Raw genomic sequence first — 15,503 nt, forward strand, 5'->3', positions numbered from 1 at the left:
ACATCGTTGTTCTCCCTCCACATCGTTGTTCTCCCTCCACATCGTTGTTCTCCCTCCACATCGTTGTTCTCCCTCCACATCGTTGTTCTCCCTCCACATCGTTGTTCTGCCTCCACATCGTTGTTCTCCCTCCACATCGTTGTTCTCCCTCCACATCGTTGTTCTGCCTCCACATCGTTGTTCTCCCTCCACATCGTTGTTCTCCCTCCACATCGTTGTTCTGCCTCCACATCGTTGTTCTCCCTCCACATCGTTGTTCTCCCTCCACATCGTTGTTCTCCCTCCACATCGTTGTTCTCCCTCCACATCGTTGTTCTCCCTCCACATCGTTGTTCTGCCTCCACATCGTTGTTCTCCCTCCACATCGTTGTTCTCCCTCCACATCGTTGTTCTCCCTCCACATCGTTGTTCTCCCTCCACATCGTTGTTCTCCCTCCACATCGTTGTTCTCCCTCCACATCGTTGTTCTCCCTCCACATCGTTGTTCTCCCTCCACATCGTTGTTCTCCCTCCACATCGTTGTTCTCCCTCCACATCGTTGTTCTTCCTCCACATCGTTGTTCTCCCTCCACATCGTTGTTCTCCCTCCACATCGTTGTTCTCCCTCCACATCGACTTCATGATGCTGGTGGTTTAATGTTCTCAGTCAGACAGCCAGTGGCAGCAGAAGCAAGAGGCAAGGCAGGTGAAATCTAGCAACCTACAAGTGATAGTATAATAATAATAATAATTTGTTTAATTTCCAAATCGCTTTTTTTCACACCAAAGGCGCTGAATATTTTTTATTTTATCAAAGCAATCTAAAACACAGAACATTGTAAGCAGACAACAATCAAAATGCTATTTACATGTGTTGTCACTGAATTAACATACTGTAGGTCTTAGAAAGCTTTAGCATAGCAGTCCACTGCAAAGAAGTGATTTGGGAGACTGGGCGACCTGCCTTAAAGTAGGCTAAACAGAGAACCCCCAGAATTCAAGCCCTGACCTACATTTTAGCAGGCAGTGGCGCTGTATGAGGCGCTATAACAACACACATCTAATGGCTAAGTACGGGGGGGGGGGGTACACATCACCATAAAATAAAGCCTAGGCTGTTTTTAGTCACATATTATAATCACAATAAGATGCATCATGCCCATAAGGGGGCAAACGGGCACGTGCCCCCCTCAGTTTGGTCCTGTTTCTCTGTAATACTACAAGTCACTATTACCCAGAAGCCATTGCAGGCTATCAATCAAATTTAGAGTAGCTAGACTGTCTGACTATCTTAGCTGGTATATCTGCTGGAAAGGTTGATAGATTTTAGAAAAGCAAGCAATAACTAAATGTATTGAATAAGACTCACATTTCTTTCAATCTTTTACCCAGATTTGAGCAGTGATGCAGAGAAGCATATTTAGTCAGGAGGATAAAGAAAGCTTAAAAGAGGCATGCTGAGATATGAAGAAACATTTACATATGTTTTACATAGAACTATGCCTAATGATTATGGCTCTAGATTGCAGGAAAAGGCTGTTTCAGGTGTTTGTAAAAATGCTTCATTCTCCTAGCCTAGCCCCCCTCTAGACCAACCCTCAGCCATCTTCACATACTTTGTGTCCCTTCAGGTTGTTGGGGTGTGACACCCTTGAATAACTAAACAAACCTTTCCCCCCCCCCCCCCCCCCCCCCATGCACAGGAGAAACATGGCTTATATTAATTCAATCATAGGAATGTGTTCTTAACTGACTTAAAGGTTAAATAAAAAATAAAAAATAAAAAATAGGTAGCTTCACATGAAATGTTGATTAATGATTTCTAATAACATTCTAATAATATATTTTTTTAATCTGAAGGTCATTTTTTGCATTTTTACATGTCAACATTGCAGGGCCTCAGTATACGTTTAAATACAGACCATATCTATTAATTAATCTACAATAAATACATAACTTGTAAATAATGCAATGGTCACAATTTGTTGTAGCTAAATAGCGCCATCTACTGCACCAACCGAGGAAGATCGTCCCCTCAGAGCCAGCTGCCTACTGCGCATGTTATATTTCTTCCAAGCCCCGTCTTTCATAGATAGCCTGGTCCCAGATAGCCTGGTCCCATCTTGCCAACTCCTGGTCATTCATTTGTGATGTTTGGCATTAACATGTGTGACAAGGATTTGGCGGTTATGACAGTAACCTTTTCAATGTGTTGAACTATTTTGTTTCTCATTTGTTCTTGTGAGAACCAGTGGAAAGACAAGAGAGAAAGAATTGTCAGTGCAACGTCGTTCGACACGTTGTAGGCCGTCATTGTAAATAAGAATGTGTTCTTAACTGACTTGCCTATTTAAATAATCGTTAAGTAAATACAAATAAATAAACACAGAGAGAGAGAGAGAGAGAGACGAGCATGGTATTACATAAAGCCTGGCACTCAGGCTACCTTTTGCAGCCCTCATGTCTGAAAATTTCCCGCGAGTTGCTAACGGGGCGGGTCCAACTTCAGGAAATATGGTATCTGATTGGACTGATACAGATTCCGCGCCAAATATGCAAAGTAGAGTGTGTCACATGGACCAATCAAGCGTCAGAACTGAGTTCACCGCGTACTTTGTGGCGCGAAAATCTTGCACTTCTGTAAAGACCTAAGTAGAAACGGTCACGTCGGAGTCTGTAGAAGTTTGTTATATTTGGAAAATATAGAATTACGCAATGGCGGCTGATTCTGTGGACGATCGGGAGATGAGAGAGGCACAGAGAGAATATCTGGATTTCTTAGATGACGATGTAAGTAGCATAACTGTTTGAAAATATAAATCTTATTTGTATGCCTACGGACATATGGAAACCATGCGGCGATGAGTGACAATAGAGAGCAATAGTAAATGGCGTCTTTTTGTAGCCACGAACTCCTTCATTGTTCGTTGAGCAAAACCGATCGGGAAATGAATATAGTTTTTCGATAAACGCCGAGAATAAGTGATGTGGGAAACACAGGCGTAGGAGAGCATATACGTTTTATGTTCTATGAGAATCTTCATCAACTAACATCACTTTTATGCGTTTTGAAGCGTTTATGTAATAATAAAACAAACGTATTGTAACGAAGCACATAACGGTTAAGTCTTCATAATTCATAAAGGTCATGTTAACTGACTGGTATTATCTCATAGAACAAAACCTATATGATCGCCTAAGCCCATGTTAACCTCAGACCTTATTTTCGAAGTTTATTCCAAAACTCTTTTAATTTACATTATTTCCCCCCATAAGAATGTTTAAAATGACCATATCTACGTCATTTACGGTTTTTAATCATTACAAGCTGGCGAACTCTATAAAATCAAAGTTAGCAACTCTTTGGACAATGTTCTTACTATCTAACGCACATTTTTTTTTATAAACAACCAAATGCGTTGTTTGTTAAATGTTACTAAATACTGTGGCTAGTTAACCAAGTAGCTTTATGTTGCTAGCTAAGTAACCACCAGATAATGTTAGATGATGGCCAGTAATGGTGAAAGTGCATGGAGTTGAGAATGCAGCCAATCACTCGACCCGGATAGGGTCTAATGGCGTCCTCCTCTGTGTGTGTGGTTCCCGACGCAGCAAGACCAGGGGGTCTACCAGAGCAAGGTACGGGACATGATCAGCGAGAACAAGAACCGACTCATCGTGAACGTCAACGACCTGAGACGACGCAACGAGGCGCGGGCTACCAGGTACACACACACACACATTAACCTGGTGTACCATTATACCATGAATGCCTATCGTGTTCGCCTGTAGTTGAGTGATCCACAATGTGGTCTTTAATTTCTTTGTACTGTCAACTATTGTCATTGTGGAGTGACACTTTTAATACATTTTGATAACAGTAACTACACTGTATTTACACTGTATTTACACTGTATTTAAACACTTTAGAGTTGCATAGTTATACACACCTGTGTACAATGCAATCGCATTATCCATGGGGCTCCCGAGTGGCGCAGCGGTCTAAGGCACTGCGTGTCAGTGCTGGAGGCATCACTACAGACCCTGGTTTGATCCCGGGCTGTTTTTAAAACAATGAAAACATATTTTTTGTCCAACATTTGGACAGTCTTCATCAGGATATAATGACAAACACTGTGGGGTGACTCATTTATTTAGCGTCAAAAGACAAGACACAGGTGTCTGTAATCATGGCCGGGCGTGGCCTGATATCGTTGGTTAATTCTCATATATTAAAATGGCATACAAAACACGTAAATGGATAGCATACGATCATAGATACATTTTGGCTACATAAGCCTACAAACAAACTGTATGACAACCGGCCGTGATCTGGAGTCCCATAGGGCGGCGTTGTCCGGGGTAGGGGCGGCGTTGTCCGGGGTAGGGCGGCGTTGTCCGGGGTAGGGGCGCCGTTGTCCGGGGTAGGGGAGGGTTTGACCGGGGTAGGGGAGGGTTTGACCGGGGTAGGGGAGGGTTTGACCGGGGTAGGGCGGCGTTGTCCGGGGTAGGGGCGGCGTTGTCCGGGGTAGGGGAGGGTTTGTCCGGGGTAGGGGAGGGTTTGTCCGGGGTAGGGGAGGGTTTGACCGGGGTAGGGGAGGGTTTGACCGGGGTAGGGGAGGGTTTGACCGGGGTAGGGTTTGACCGGGGTAGGGTTTGACCGGGGTAGGGCGGCGTTGTCCGGGGTAGGGGCGGCGTTGTCCGGGGTAGGGGCGGCGTTGTCCGGGGTAGGGCGGCGTTGTCCGGGGTAGGGCGGCGTTGTCCGGGGTAGGGCGGCGTTGTCCGGGGTAGGGGCGGCGTTGTCCGGGGTAGGGGCGGCGTTGTCCGGGGTAGGGCGGCGTTGTCCGGGGTAGGGGCGGGGTTGTCCGGGGTAGGGGCGGCGTTGTCCGGGGTAGGGGCGGCGTTGTCCGGGGTAGGGCGGCGTTGTCCGGGGTAGGGCGGCGTTGTCCGGGGTAGGGGAGGGTTTGACCGGGGTAGGGCGGCGTTGTCCGGGGTAGGGCGGCGTTGTCCGGGGTAGGGGAGGGTTTGACCGGGGTAGGGGCGGCGTTGTCCGGGGTAGGGGAGGGTTTGACCGGGGTAGGGACGGCGTTGACCGGGGTAGGGGAGGGTTTGACCGGGGTAGGGGCGGCGTTGACCGGGGTAGGGGAGGGTTTGACCGGGGTAGGGGCGGCGTTGTCCGGGGTAGGGGAGGGTTTGACCGGGGTAGGGGCGGCGTTGTCCGGGGTAGGGGAGGGTTTGACCGGGGTAGGGGCGGCGTTGTCCGGGGTAGGGGAGGGTTTGACCGGGGTAGGGGCGGCGTTGTCCGGGGTAGGGGAGGGTTTGACCGGGGTAGGGGCGGCGTTGTCCGGGGTAGGGGAGGGTTTGACCGGGGTAGGGGAGGGTTTGTCCGGGGTAGGGGAGGGTTTGTCCGGGGTAGGGGAGGGTTTGACCGGGGTAGGGGCGGCGTTGTCCGGGGTAGGGGAGGGTTTGACCGGGGTAGGGGAGGGTTTGTCCGGGGTAGGGGAGGGTTTGACCGGGGTAGGGGAGGGTTTGTCCGGGGTAGGGGAGGGTTTGACCGGAGGGTTTGACCGGGGTAGGGGAGGGTTTGACCGGGGTAGGGGAGGGTTTGACCGGGGTAGGGGAGGGTTTGTCCGGGGTAGGGGAGGGTTTGTCCGGGGTAGGGGAGGGTTTGACCGGGGTAGGGGAGGGTTTGACCGGGGTGGGGTAGGGGAGGGTTTGTCCGGGGTAGGGGAGGGTTTGACCGGGGTAGGGGAGGGTTTGACCGGGGTAGGGGAGGGTTTGTCCGGGGTAGGGGAGGGTTTGACCGGGGTAGGGGGGGGTTTGACCGGGGTAGGGGAGGGTTTGTCCGGGGTAGGGGAGGGTTTGACCGGAGTAGGGTAGGGGAGGGTTTGACCGGGGTAGGGGAGGGTTTGACCGGGGTAGGGGAGGGTTTGTCCGGGGTAGGGGAGGGTTTGACCGGGGTAGGGGAGGATTTGACCGGGGTAGGGGAGGATTTGACCGGGGTAGGGGAGGGTTTGACCGGGGTAGGGGAGGGTTTGACCGGGGTAGGCCGTCACTGTAAAATAAGAATCTGTTCTTAACTGACTTGCCTGGTTTAAATAAAGCTTAAATAAAAAATAAAAAATTGTGCGTTGACATCAGGATAAGTGATATCTATTACATGTTAGTTGATTACATTAACACAGCTATGATATGTCCGACATAATGTCCTAATATATTTATATGTCCAACATAATGTCCTGATATATTTAAACTGAGATTTTAGGTTTACGTTCATGACTAAGAATATCTATGTCATGTCGACGTAATACTATTGTGATGGAATGTCTTCCACATCAGGCAGATGAGGGGCTGCTACTTCTATAACAGCCCGATTACATCACACTATGGATTTAAATTAAACTGAGGCTGTGTTCTCTTCCCAGGTTGATGACTAATGCGTTTGAAGAGCTGCTGGCGTTTCAGCGTGCTCTGAAGGACTTTGTGGCGTCTGTCGATGCTACGTACGCCAAGCAGTACGAGGAGTTCTTTGTTGGTCTGGAGGGAAGCTTTGGGAACAAACACGTCTCCCCCCGAACCCTCACCTCTCGCCTGCTGGGCAGCATGGTCTGTGTGGAGGGCATTGTCACCAAGTGTGAGTGTTTGGGATAACTAGGTTGTGGATGTCTCTCATTCCCTTAAAAAGTGTATACATTAGGTATGTGACAAACTAATTACCTGGACCTAAAGTAGTAAAAAGTTTTAGCCTCCCCTGTTATTGTAATGGTGAGAGGTTAGCATGTCTTGGGGGTATGATATTTGTGCATCTGTAACTTTCTCACTCATCATTATTCACAATTCATTCAGAACTATCTGTAATCAATTTTGGCACAAAGTTGCTGTACTTTCTAAACGGTTCACCCGATGTGGATGAAAATACTCTCAAATGAAAGCTGTCCGTCTGCACTTTAACCTCAGTCATTGTTTCAAATCCAACGTGCTGGAGTACAGAACCAATCACTGTTCCAATACTTTTTAGAGGTCACTGTAGCCTACGGTACTTACGCTGTGTGTGTGTGTGTGTGTGTGTGTGTGTGTGTGTGTGTGTGTGTGTGTGTGTGTGTGTTGTGTGTGTGTGTGTGTGTGTGTGTGTGGTGTGTGTGTGTGTGTGTGTGTGTGTGTGTGTGTTGTAGCGATGGCCTTTGGTGGGTCAGTAGACATCCTGGCCACTGAGGATCCTGACTCAGTTCAGGAGGAGCAGGAGGAACTGCAGGTCTACGAGAAACACAACAATCTGCTCCATGGCACCAAGAGACGCAGGTGAGGAGACACACTCACACACACACACACACACACACACACACACACACACACAGACACACACACACACACACACACACACACACACACCCATACACCACACACACACCCATACACACACACACACACACACACACACACCACACACAACACCACACACACACACACACACACACACACCATACACACCACACACACACACACACACACACACACACACACACACACCCATACACACCCACACCCATACACACACCCATACACACACACAACACCACACCACACACACACACACCACAACACACACACACACACACACACACCCAACACACACACACACCCATACACACACACACACACACACACAACACACACACAACCACACACACACACACACACACACCACACCACACACACACACCCATACACACACACACACACACACACACACCACCACAACACACCCACCCATAACACAACCATACACACACCACACACACACACACACACACACACACACACACACACACACACCCATACACACACACACACCATACACACACACACACACACACACACACACACACACACAACAACCTGCTGCACGGCACCAAGAGACGCAGGTGAGGAGACTCACACACACACACACACCCAGGTGAGGAGACCCAGGTGAGGAGACTCTACGTCTCTCTCGTCTCATCACAGCATGATATAAACACAGCATGGCTTTACTGCACCCGTCTCCACGCTAACGGACGCTGCTGTTGTTCAGAGAGAAGATAGTGAGTAAGGAGTTTATGAGGAAGTACATCCACATCGCCAAGGTGTTGACCCCTACGTTGACCCAGGAAGCAGCCAATCACATTGCGGAAGAGTACTCCAGGCTGAGAAGCCAGGAACAGCTGGGCTCCGACATCTCCAGGGTGAGTCCTTTAGACACCATTAGGCTGCGTTTACACAGGCAGCCCAGTTCAGATCTTTTGCCCAGTTCAGATCTTTTGCCCAATTATTTGCCCAAAATCTGATCTGATTGGTCAAAAGGCCAATTAGTGTCAAAAGGTCAGAATTGGACTGTGACTGACTCTGTCTGTGTAAATAAATGTTTTCTTAGTTGTACATCCACTCTCTTGTCTCCACCCCTACACACACCCTGACCCCTACACACACCCTGACCCCTACACACACCCTGACCCCTACACACACCCTGACCCCTCTCTCCCTGTCTAACCCCCTGCCTCCCTCTCTCTCCCTGTCTAACCCCCTGCCCTCCTCTCTCCCTGTCTAACCCCCTGACCCCCCCCTCCCTGTCTAACCCCCTGCCCTCCTCTCTCCCTGTCTAACCCCCTGCCCCCCACCCTCTCTCCCTGTCTAACCCCCTGCCTCCTCTCTCTCCCTGTCTAACCCCCTGCCCCCCCTCTCTCCCTGTCTAACCCCCTGCCCCCCACCCTCTCTCCTGTCTAACCCCTGCCTCCCTCTCTCTCCCTGTCTAACCCCCTGCCCCCCCCCTCTCTCCCTGTCTAACCCCTGCCCCCCTCTCTCCCTGTCTAACCCCCTGCCCCCCCCTCTCTCCCTGTCTAACCCCCTGCCCCCCCCTCTCTCCCTGTCTAACCCCCTGCCCCCCTCTCTCCTGTCTAACCCCTGCCCTCCTCTCTCCCTGTCTAACCCCCGCCCTCCTCTCTCTCCCTGTTAACCCCCTGCCCTCCTCTCTCTCTCTCCCCCTGCCCTCCTCTCTCTCGCTCCCCCTGCCCTCCTCTCTCTCCCTGTCTAACCCCTGCCTCCTCTCTCTCCCTGTCTAACCCCCTGCCCTCCTCTCCTCCCTGTCTAACCCCCTGCCCTCCTCTCTCTCCCTGTCTAACCCCCTGCTCCTCTCTCCCTGTCTAACCCCCTGCCTCCTCTCTCTCCCTGTCTAACCCTGCCCTCTCTCTCCCTGTCTAACCCCTGCCCCCCTCTCTCCCTGTCTAACCCCCTGCCCTCCTCTCTCTCCCTGTCTAACCCCCTGCCCTCCTCTCTCTCCCTGTCTAACCCCCTGCCCCCCTCTCTCTCCCTGTCTAACCCCCCGCCTCCCTCTCTCTCCTGTCTAACCCCCGCCCCCCTCTCTCCCTGTCTAACCCCCTGCCCTCCTCTCTCTCCCTGTCTAACCCCCTGCCCCCCCCTCTCCCTGTCTACCCCCTGCCCTCCTCTCTCTCCCTGTCTAACCCCCTGCCCTCCTCTCTCCCTGTCTAACCCCCTGCCCTCCTCTCTCCCTGTCTAACCCCCTGCCCTCCTCTCTCTCCCTGTCTAACCCCTGCCCCTCTCTCCCTGTCTAACCCCTGCCCCCCTCTCTTCCCTGTCTAACCCGCCCCCCCCTCCCTGTCTAACCCCCTGCCCCCTCTCTCCCTGTCTAACCCCCTGCCCCCCTCTCTCCCTGTCTAACCCCCTGCCCTCCTCTCTCCTGTCTAACCCCTGCCCCCCCCTCTCTCCCTGTCCAACCCCTGCCCTCCTCTCCCTGTCTAACCCCCTGCCCCCCCCTCTCTCCCTGTCCAACCCCCTGCCCTCCTCTCTCCCTGTCTAACCCCCTGCCCCCCCTCTCTCTCCCTGTCTAACCCCCTGCCTCCTCTCTCCCTGTCTAACCCCCTGCCCTCCTCTCTCCCTGTCTAACCCCCTGTCCCCCTCTCTCCCTGTCTAACCCCCTGCACCCCTCTTCCCTGTCTAACCCCTGCCCCCCTCTCTCTCCTGTCTAACCCCCCCTCCTCTCTCTCCCTGTCTAATCCCCTGCCCTCCCTGTCTAACCCCTCGCCCTCCTCTCTCTCCCTGTCTAACCCCCTGCCTCCTCTCTCTCCCTGTCTAACCCTGCCCTCCTCTCTTCCCTGTCTAACCCCCTGCCCCCCTCTCTTTCCCTGTCTAACCCCCGCCTCCTCTCTCTCCCTGTCTAACCCCCTGCCCCCCTCTCTCCCTGTCTAACCCCCTGCCCCCTCTCTCCCTGTCTAACCCCCTGCCCCCCCCCTCTCTCCCTGTCTAACCCCCTGCCCTCCTCTCCCTGTAACCCCCTGCCCCCCCTCTTCCCTGTCCAACCCTGCCCTCCTCTCTCCCTGTCTAACCCCCTGCCCCCCCTCTCTCTCCCTGTCTAACCCCCTGCCCTCCTCTCTCCCTGTCTAACCCCCTGCCCTCCTCTCTCCCTGTCTAACCCCCTGTCCCCCTCTCTCCCTGTCTAACCCCCTGCACCCCTCTCTCCCTGTCTAACCCTGCCCCCTCCTCTCCCTGTCTAACCCCCCCCTCCCTCTCTCTCCCTGTCTATCCCCTGCCCTCCCTGTCTAACCCCCTGCCCTCCTCTCTCTCCCTGTCTAACCCCCTGCCCTCCTTCTCTTCCCTGTCTAACCCCCTGCCCTCCTCTCTCTCCCTGTCTAACCCCCTGCCCCCCTCTCTTCCCTGTCTAACCCCCTGCCCTCCTCTCTCCCTGTCTAACCCCGCCCCCCTCTCTCTCCCTGTAACCCCCGCCCTCCTCTCTCTCCCTGTCTAACCCCCTGCCCCCCTCTCTCCCTGTCTAACCCCCTGCCCTCCTCTCTCTCCCTGTCTAACCCCCCCTCCCTCTCTCTCCCTGTCAACCCTGCCCCCCTCTCTCCCTGTCTAACCCCCTGCCCTCCTCTCTCCCTGTCTAACCCCTGCCCCCTCCTCTCTCCCTGTCTAACCCCCTGCCCTCCTCTCTCTCCCTGTCTAACCCCCCTCCCTCTCTCTCCCGTCTAACCCCTGCCCTCCTCTCTCCCTGTCTAACCCCCTGCCCTCCTCTCTCCCTGTCTAACCCCCTGCCCCCCTCTCTCTCCCTGTCTAATCCCCTGCCCTCCCTGTCTAACCCCTGCCCTCCTCTCTCTCCCTGTCTAACCCCCTGCCCTCCTCTCTCCCTGTCTAACCCCCTGCCCCCCTCTCTCCCTGTCTAACCCCCTGCCCTCCTCTCTCCCTGTCTAACCCCCTGCCCTCCTCTCTCTCCCTGTCTAACCCCCTGCCCTCCTCTCTCTCCCTGTCTAACCCCCTGCCCTCCCCCCCTCTCCCTGTCTAACCCCCTGCCCTCCCCCCTCTCCCTGTCTAACCCCCTGCCCTCTCTCCCTGTCTAACCCCTGCCCCCTCTCTCTCCCTGTCTAACCCCCTGCCCCCCCCCTCTCCCTGTCTAACCCCCTGCCCCCCCCTCTCCCTGTCTAACCCCTGCCCCCCCCTCTCCTGTCTAACCCCCTGCCCCCCCTCTCCTGTTAACCCCCTGCCCCCCCTCTCCCTGTCTAACCCCTGCCCCCCCTCTCTCCCTGTTCAACCCCTGCCCCCCCTCTCCCTGTCTAACCCCCTGCCCCCCCTCTCCCTGTCTAACCCCCTGCCCCCCCCTCTCCCTGTCTAACCCCCTGCCCCCCCTCTCCCTGTCTAACCCCCTGCCCTCCTCTCTCCTCTGTCTAACCCCTGCCCCCCTCTCTCCCTGTCTAACCCCCTGCCCCCCTCTCTCTCCCTGTCTAACCCCCTGCCCCCCCTCTCTCCCTGTCTAACCCCTGCCCTCTCTCTCCTGTCTAACCCCTGCCCTCTCTCTCTCCCTGTCTAACCCCCCCTCCCTCTCTCTCCTGTCTAACCCCCTGCCTCCTCTCTTCCTGTCTAACCCCTGCCCTCCTCTCTCCTGTCTAACCCCCTGCCCCCCCCCTGTCTAACCCCCTGCCCCCCTCTCTCCTGTCTAACCCCCTGCCCCCCTCTCTCTCCCTGTTCTAACCCCCTGCCCCCCCCCTCCTGTCTAACCCCCTGCCCCCCTCTCTCCTGTCTAACCCCCTGCCCCCCTTCTCCCTGTCTAACCCCTGCCCTCCTCTCTCCTGTCTAACCCCTGCCCTCCTCTCTCCCTGTCTAACCCCCTGTCCCCCTCTCTCTCCCTGTCAACCCCCTGCCCCTCTCTCCCCTGTCTAACCCCTGCCCTCCTCTCTCCCTGTCTAACCCCCTGCCCCCCCTCTCTCCCTGTCTAACCCCTGCCCTCCTCTCTCTCCTGTCTAACCCCCTGTCCCCCTCTCTCTCCCTGTCTAACCCCCTGCCCCCTCTCCCTGTCTAACCCCCTGCCCTCCTCTCTCCCTGTCTAACCCCCTGTCCCCCTCTCTCCCTGTCTAACCCCCTGCACCCTCTCTCCCTGTCTAACCCCCTGCCCCCCTCTCTCTCCCTGTCTACCCCCTCCCTCTCTTCCCTGTCTAATCCCCTGCCTCCCTGTTAACCCCCTGCCCTCCTCTCTCTCCTGTCTAACCCCTGCCTCTCTCTCTCTCCTGTCTACCCCCTGCCCTCCTCTCTCTCCCTGTCTAAACCCTGCCCCCCTCTCTTTCCCTGTCTAACCCCTGCCCCCTCTCTCCTCCCTGTCTAACCCCCTGCCCTCCTCTCTCCTGTCTAACCCCCTGCCCTCCTCTCTCTCCCTGTCTAACCCCCTGCTCTCCTCCTCTCCCTGTCTAACCCCTGCCCTCCTCTCTCTCCCTGTCTAACCCCTGCCCTCCTCTCTCTCCCTGTCTAACCCCCTGCCCTCCTCTCTCCCTGTTAACCCCCTGCCCCCTCTCTTCTCCGTCTAACCCTGCCCTCCTCTCTCTCCCTGTCTAACCCCCTGCCCCTCTCTCCCTGTCTAACCCCTGCCCTCCTCTCTCTCCCTGTCTAACCCCCCCTCCTCTCTCTCCTGTCTAACCCCTGCCCCCCTCTCTCCCTGTCTAACCCCCTGCCCTCCTCTCTCCCTGTCTAACCCCCTGCCCTCCTCTCTCTCCCTGTCTAACCCCCTGCCCTCCTCTCTCTCCCTGTCTAACCCCCTGCCTCCCTCTCTCTCCTGTCTAACCCCTGCCCTCCTCTCTCTCCCTGTCTAACCCCCCCTCCCTCTCTCTCCTGTCTAACCCCTGCCCCCTCTCTCCTCGTCTAACCCCCTGCCCTCCTCTCTCCCTGTCTAACCCCCTGCCCTCCTCTCTCTCCTGTCTAACCCCCTGCCCTCCTCTCTCTCCCTGTCTAACCCCCTGCCCCCTCTCTCTCCCTGTTAACCCTGCCTCTCTCTCTCCTGTCTAACCCCCTGCCCTCCTCCTCTCCCTGTTAACCCCCTGCCCTCCTCTCTCCCTGTCTAACCCCCTGCCCTCTCTCTCTCCCTGTCTAACCCCCTGCCCTCTCTCTCTCCTGTCTAACCCCCTGCCCTCCTCTCTCTCCTGTCTAACCCCCTGCCCTCCTCTCTCCCTGTCTAATCCCCCCCCTCTCTCCCTGTCTAACCCCCTGCCCTCCTCTCTCTCCCGTCTAACCCTGCCCTCCTCTCTCTCCCTGTCTAACCCCCTGCCCCTCTCTCTCCCTGTCTAACCCCTGCCCTCCTCTCTCTCCCTGTCTAACCCCTGCCCTCCCCCTCTCCCTGTCTAACCCCTGCCCTCCTCTCTCTCCCTGTCTAACCCCCTGCCCTCCTCTCTCTCCCTGTCTAACCCCTGCCTCCCCCCCTCTCTCTGTCTAACCCCCTGCCCTCTCTCTCCTGTCTAACCCCTGCCCCCCTCTCTCTCCCTGTCTAACCCCCTGCCCCCCCTCTCTCCCGTCTAACCCCCTGCCCCTCTCCCTGTCTAACCCCTGCCCCCCCCTCTCCCTGTCTAACCCCCTGCCCCCCCCTCTCCTGTCTAACCCCCTGCCCCCCCTCTCTCCCTGTCTAACCCCCTGCCCCCCCTCCCTGTCTAACCCCTGCCTCCTCTCCCCTGTCCAACCCCCTGCCCCCCCCCCCTCTCTGTCTAACCCCTGCCCCCCCCTCTCCCTGCTAACCCCCTCTCTCCCTGTCTAACCCCTGCCCCCCTCCCTGTCTAACCCCCTGCCCTCTCCTCCCTGTCTAACCCCCTGCCCTCCTCTCTCCCTGTCCAACCCCTGCCCCCCCTCTCCCTGTCAACCCCTGCCCCTCTCTCTCCCTGTCCAACCCCTGCCCCCTCTCTCTCCCTGTCTAACCCCTGCCCCCCTCTTCCCTGTCTAACCCCCTGCCCCCCTCTCTCTCCCTGTCTAACCCCCTGCCCTCCTCTTCTCCTGTTAACCCCCTGCCCTCCTCTCTCCCGTCTAATCCCCCCCCTCCCTCTCCCGTCTAATCCCTGCCCCCCTCTCTCTCCCTGTCTAACCCCCGCCCCCCTCTCTCTCCCTGTCTAACCCCCTGCCCCCCCTCTTCCCTGTCTAACCCTGCCCCCCTCTCTCCTGTCTAACCCCCTGCCCTCCTCTCTCTCCCTGTCTACCCTGCCCCCTCTCTTCCCTGTCTAACCCCCTGCCCCCCTCTCTCTCCCTGTCTAACCCCCTGCCCCCCTCTCTCTCCCTGTCTAACCCCCTGCCCCCTCTCTCTCCTGTCTAACCCCCTGCTCCTCTCCTCCCTGTCTAACCCCCTGCCCCCCTCTCTCTCCCTGTCTAACCCCTGCCCCCTCTCTCTCCCTGCTAACCCCCTCCCCCCTCTCTGTCTAACCCCCTGCCCTCCCTCTCTCTCCTGTCTAACCCCCTGCCCCCCTCTCTCTCCTGTCTAACCCCCTGCCCCCCTCTCTCTCCCTGTTAACCCTGCCCCTCTTCTCCTGTCTAACCCCCTGCCCCCCTCTCTCTCCCTGTCTAACCCCCTGCCCCCCTCTCTCTCCCTGTCTAACCCCTGCCCCTCTCTTCCCTGTCTAACCCCGCCTCTCTCTTCCCTGTCTAACCCCCCTGCCCTCCTCTCTCTCCCGTCTAACCCCCTGCCCCCCCCCTCTCTCCCGCCAGACGTCCCCAGTAACTGCTCGTACTCTGGAGACCCTGATCCGTCTGTCTTCGGCCCACGCTAAAGCCCGTATGAGTAAGGTTGTGGAGCTGGAGGACTCTGAGGTCGCGGTGGAGCTGGTCCAGTTCGCATACTTCAAGAAGGTCAGTGGACTCGACATGCAGAGTTGACAGATTGTTGCATTTGTCACAGCTTGTCATGAAACGTGCATCATAAATACACTCTGGTGAAGTCTGTCTGGTATCTGCTGTTAGTTTAAGTTCAACCAATCTCTGTTCCGTCCCGTTATGTAGGTTCCGTCCCATGGTTCTATAGGTTCCGTCCCATGTTCTAAAAGGTTCCGTCCCATGGTTCTGTAGGTTCCGTCCCATGTTCTAAAAGGTTCTGTCCCGTGGTTTTGTAGGTTCTGGAGAAGGAGAAGAAGAGGGGGAGGAAGGAGCAAGAGTCTGGCTCTGAGGAGGAAGAGGAGACGACACAGCGTACCCCTCGCTCAGAGAAGAAGAGGTACGGCATTAGACACCACTCACTAGTGTCCTTC

General features: G+C 55.8%; 1 protein-coding gene across 1 annotated transcript in view; it reads left to right on the forward strand.

The window, feature by feature from the left end:
- The first annotated feature begins 2,633 nt into the window (after positions 1 to 2,633).
- LOC120041282 (DNA replication licensing factor MCM3-like) overlaps positions 2,634 to 15,503 on the forward strand; it is a 21,839-nt gene continuing 8,969 nt past the window's right edge. The window contains exons 1-7 of the mRNA XM_038986215.1: positions 2,634 to 2,769; positions 3,592 to 3,704; positions 6,405 to 6,613; positions 7,152 to 7,278; positions 8,051 to 8,201; positions 14,968 to 15,108; positions 15,369 to 15,469. Of these exons, the coding sequence (XP_038842143.1) occupies positions 2,695 to 2,769; positions 3,592 to 3,704; positions 6,405 to 6,613; positions 7,152 to 7,278; positions 8,051 to 8,201; positions 14,968 to 15,108; positions 15,369 to 15,469 (917 nt within the window). The 5' untranslated portion in view covers positions 2,634 to 2,694. The remainder of the gene's footprint in view (positions 2,770 to 3,591; positions 3,705 to 6,404; positions 6,614 to 7,151; positions 7,279 to 8,050; positions 8,202 to 14,967; positions 15,109 to 15,368; positions 15,470 to 15,503) is intronic.

Source organism: Salvelinus namaycush, unplaced genomic scaffold, assembly GCF_016432855.1.
Source record: "Salvelinus namaycush isolate Seneca unplaced genomic scaffold, SaNama_1.0 Scaffold43, whole genome shotgun sequence".
NCBI lineage: Eukaryota > Metazoa > Chordata > Actinopteri > Salmoniformes > Salmonidae > Salvelinus > Salvelinus namaycush.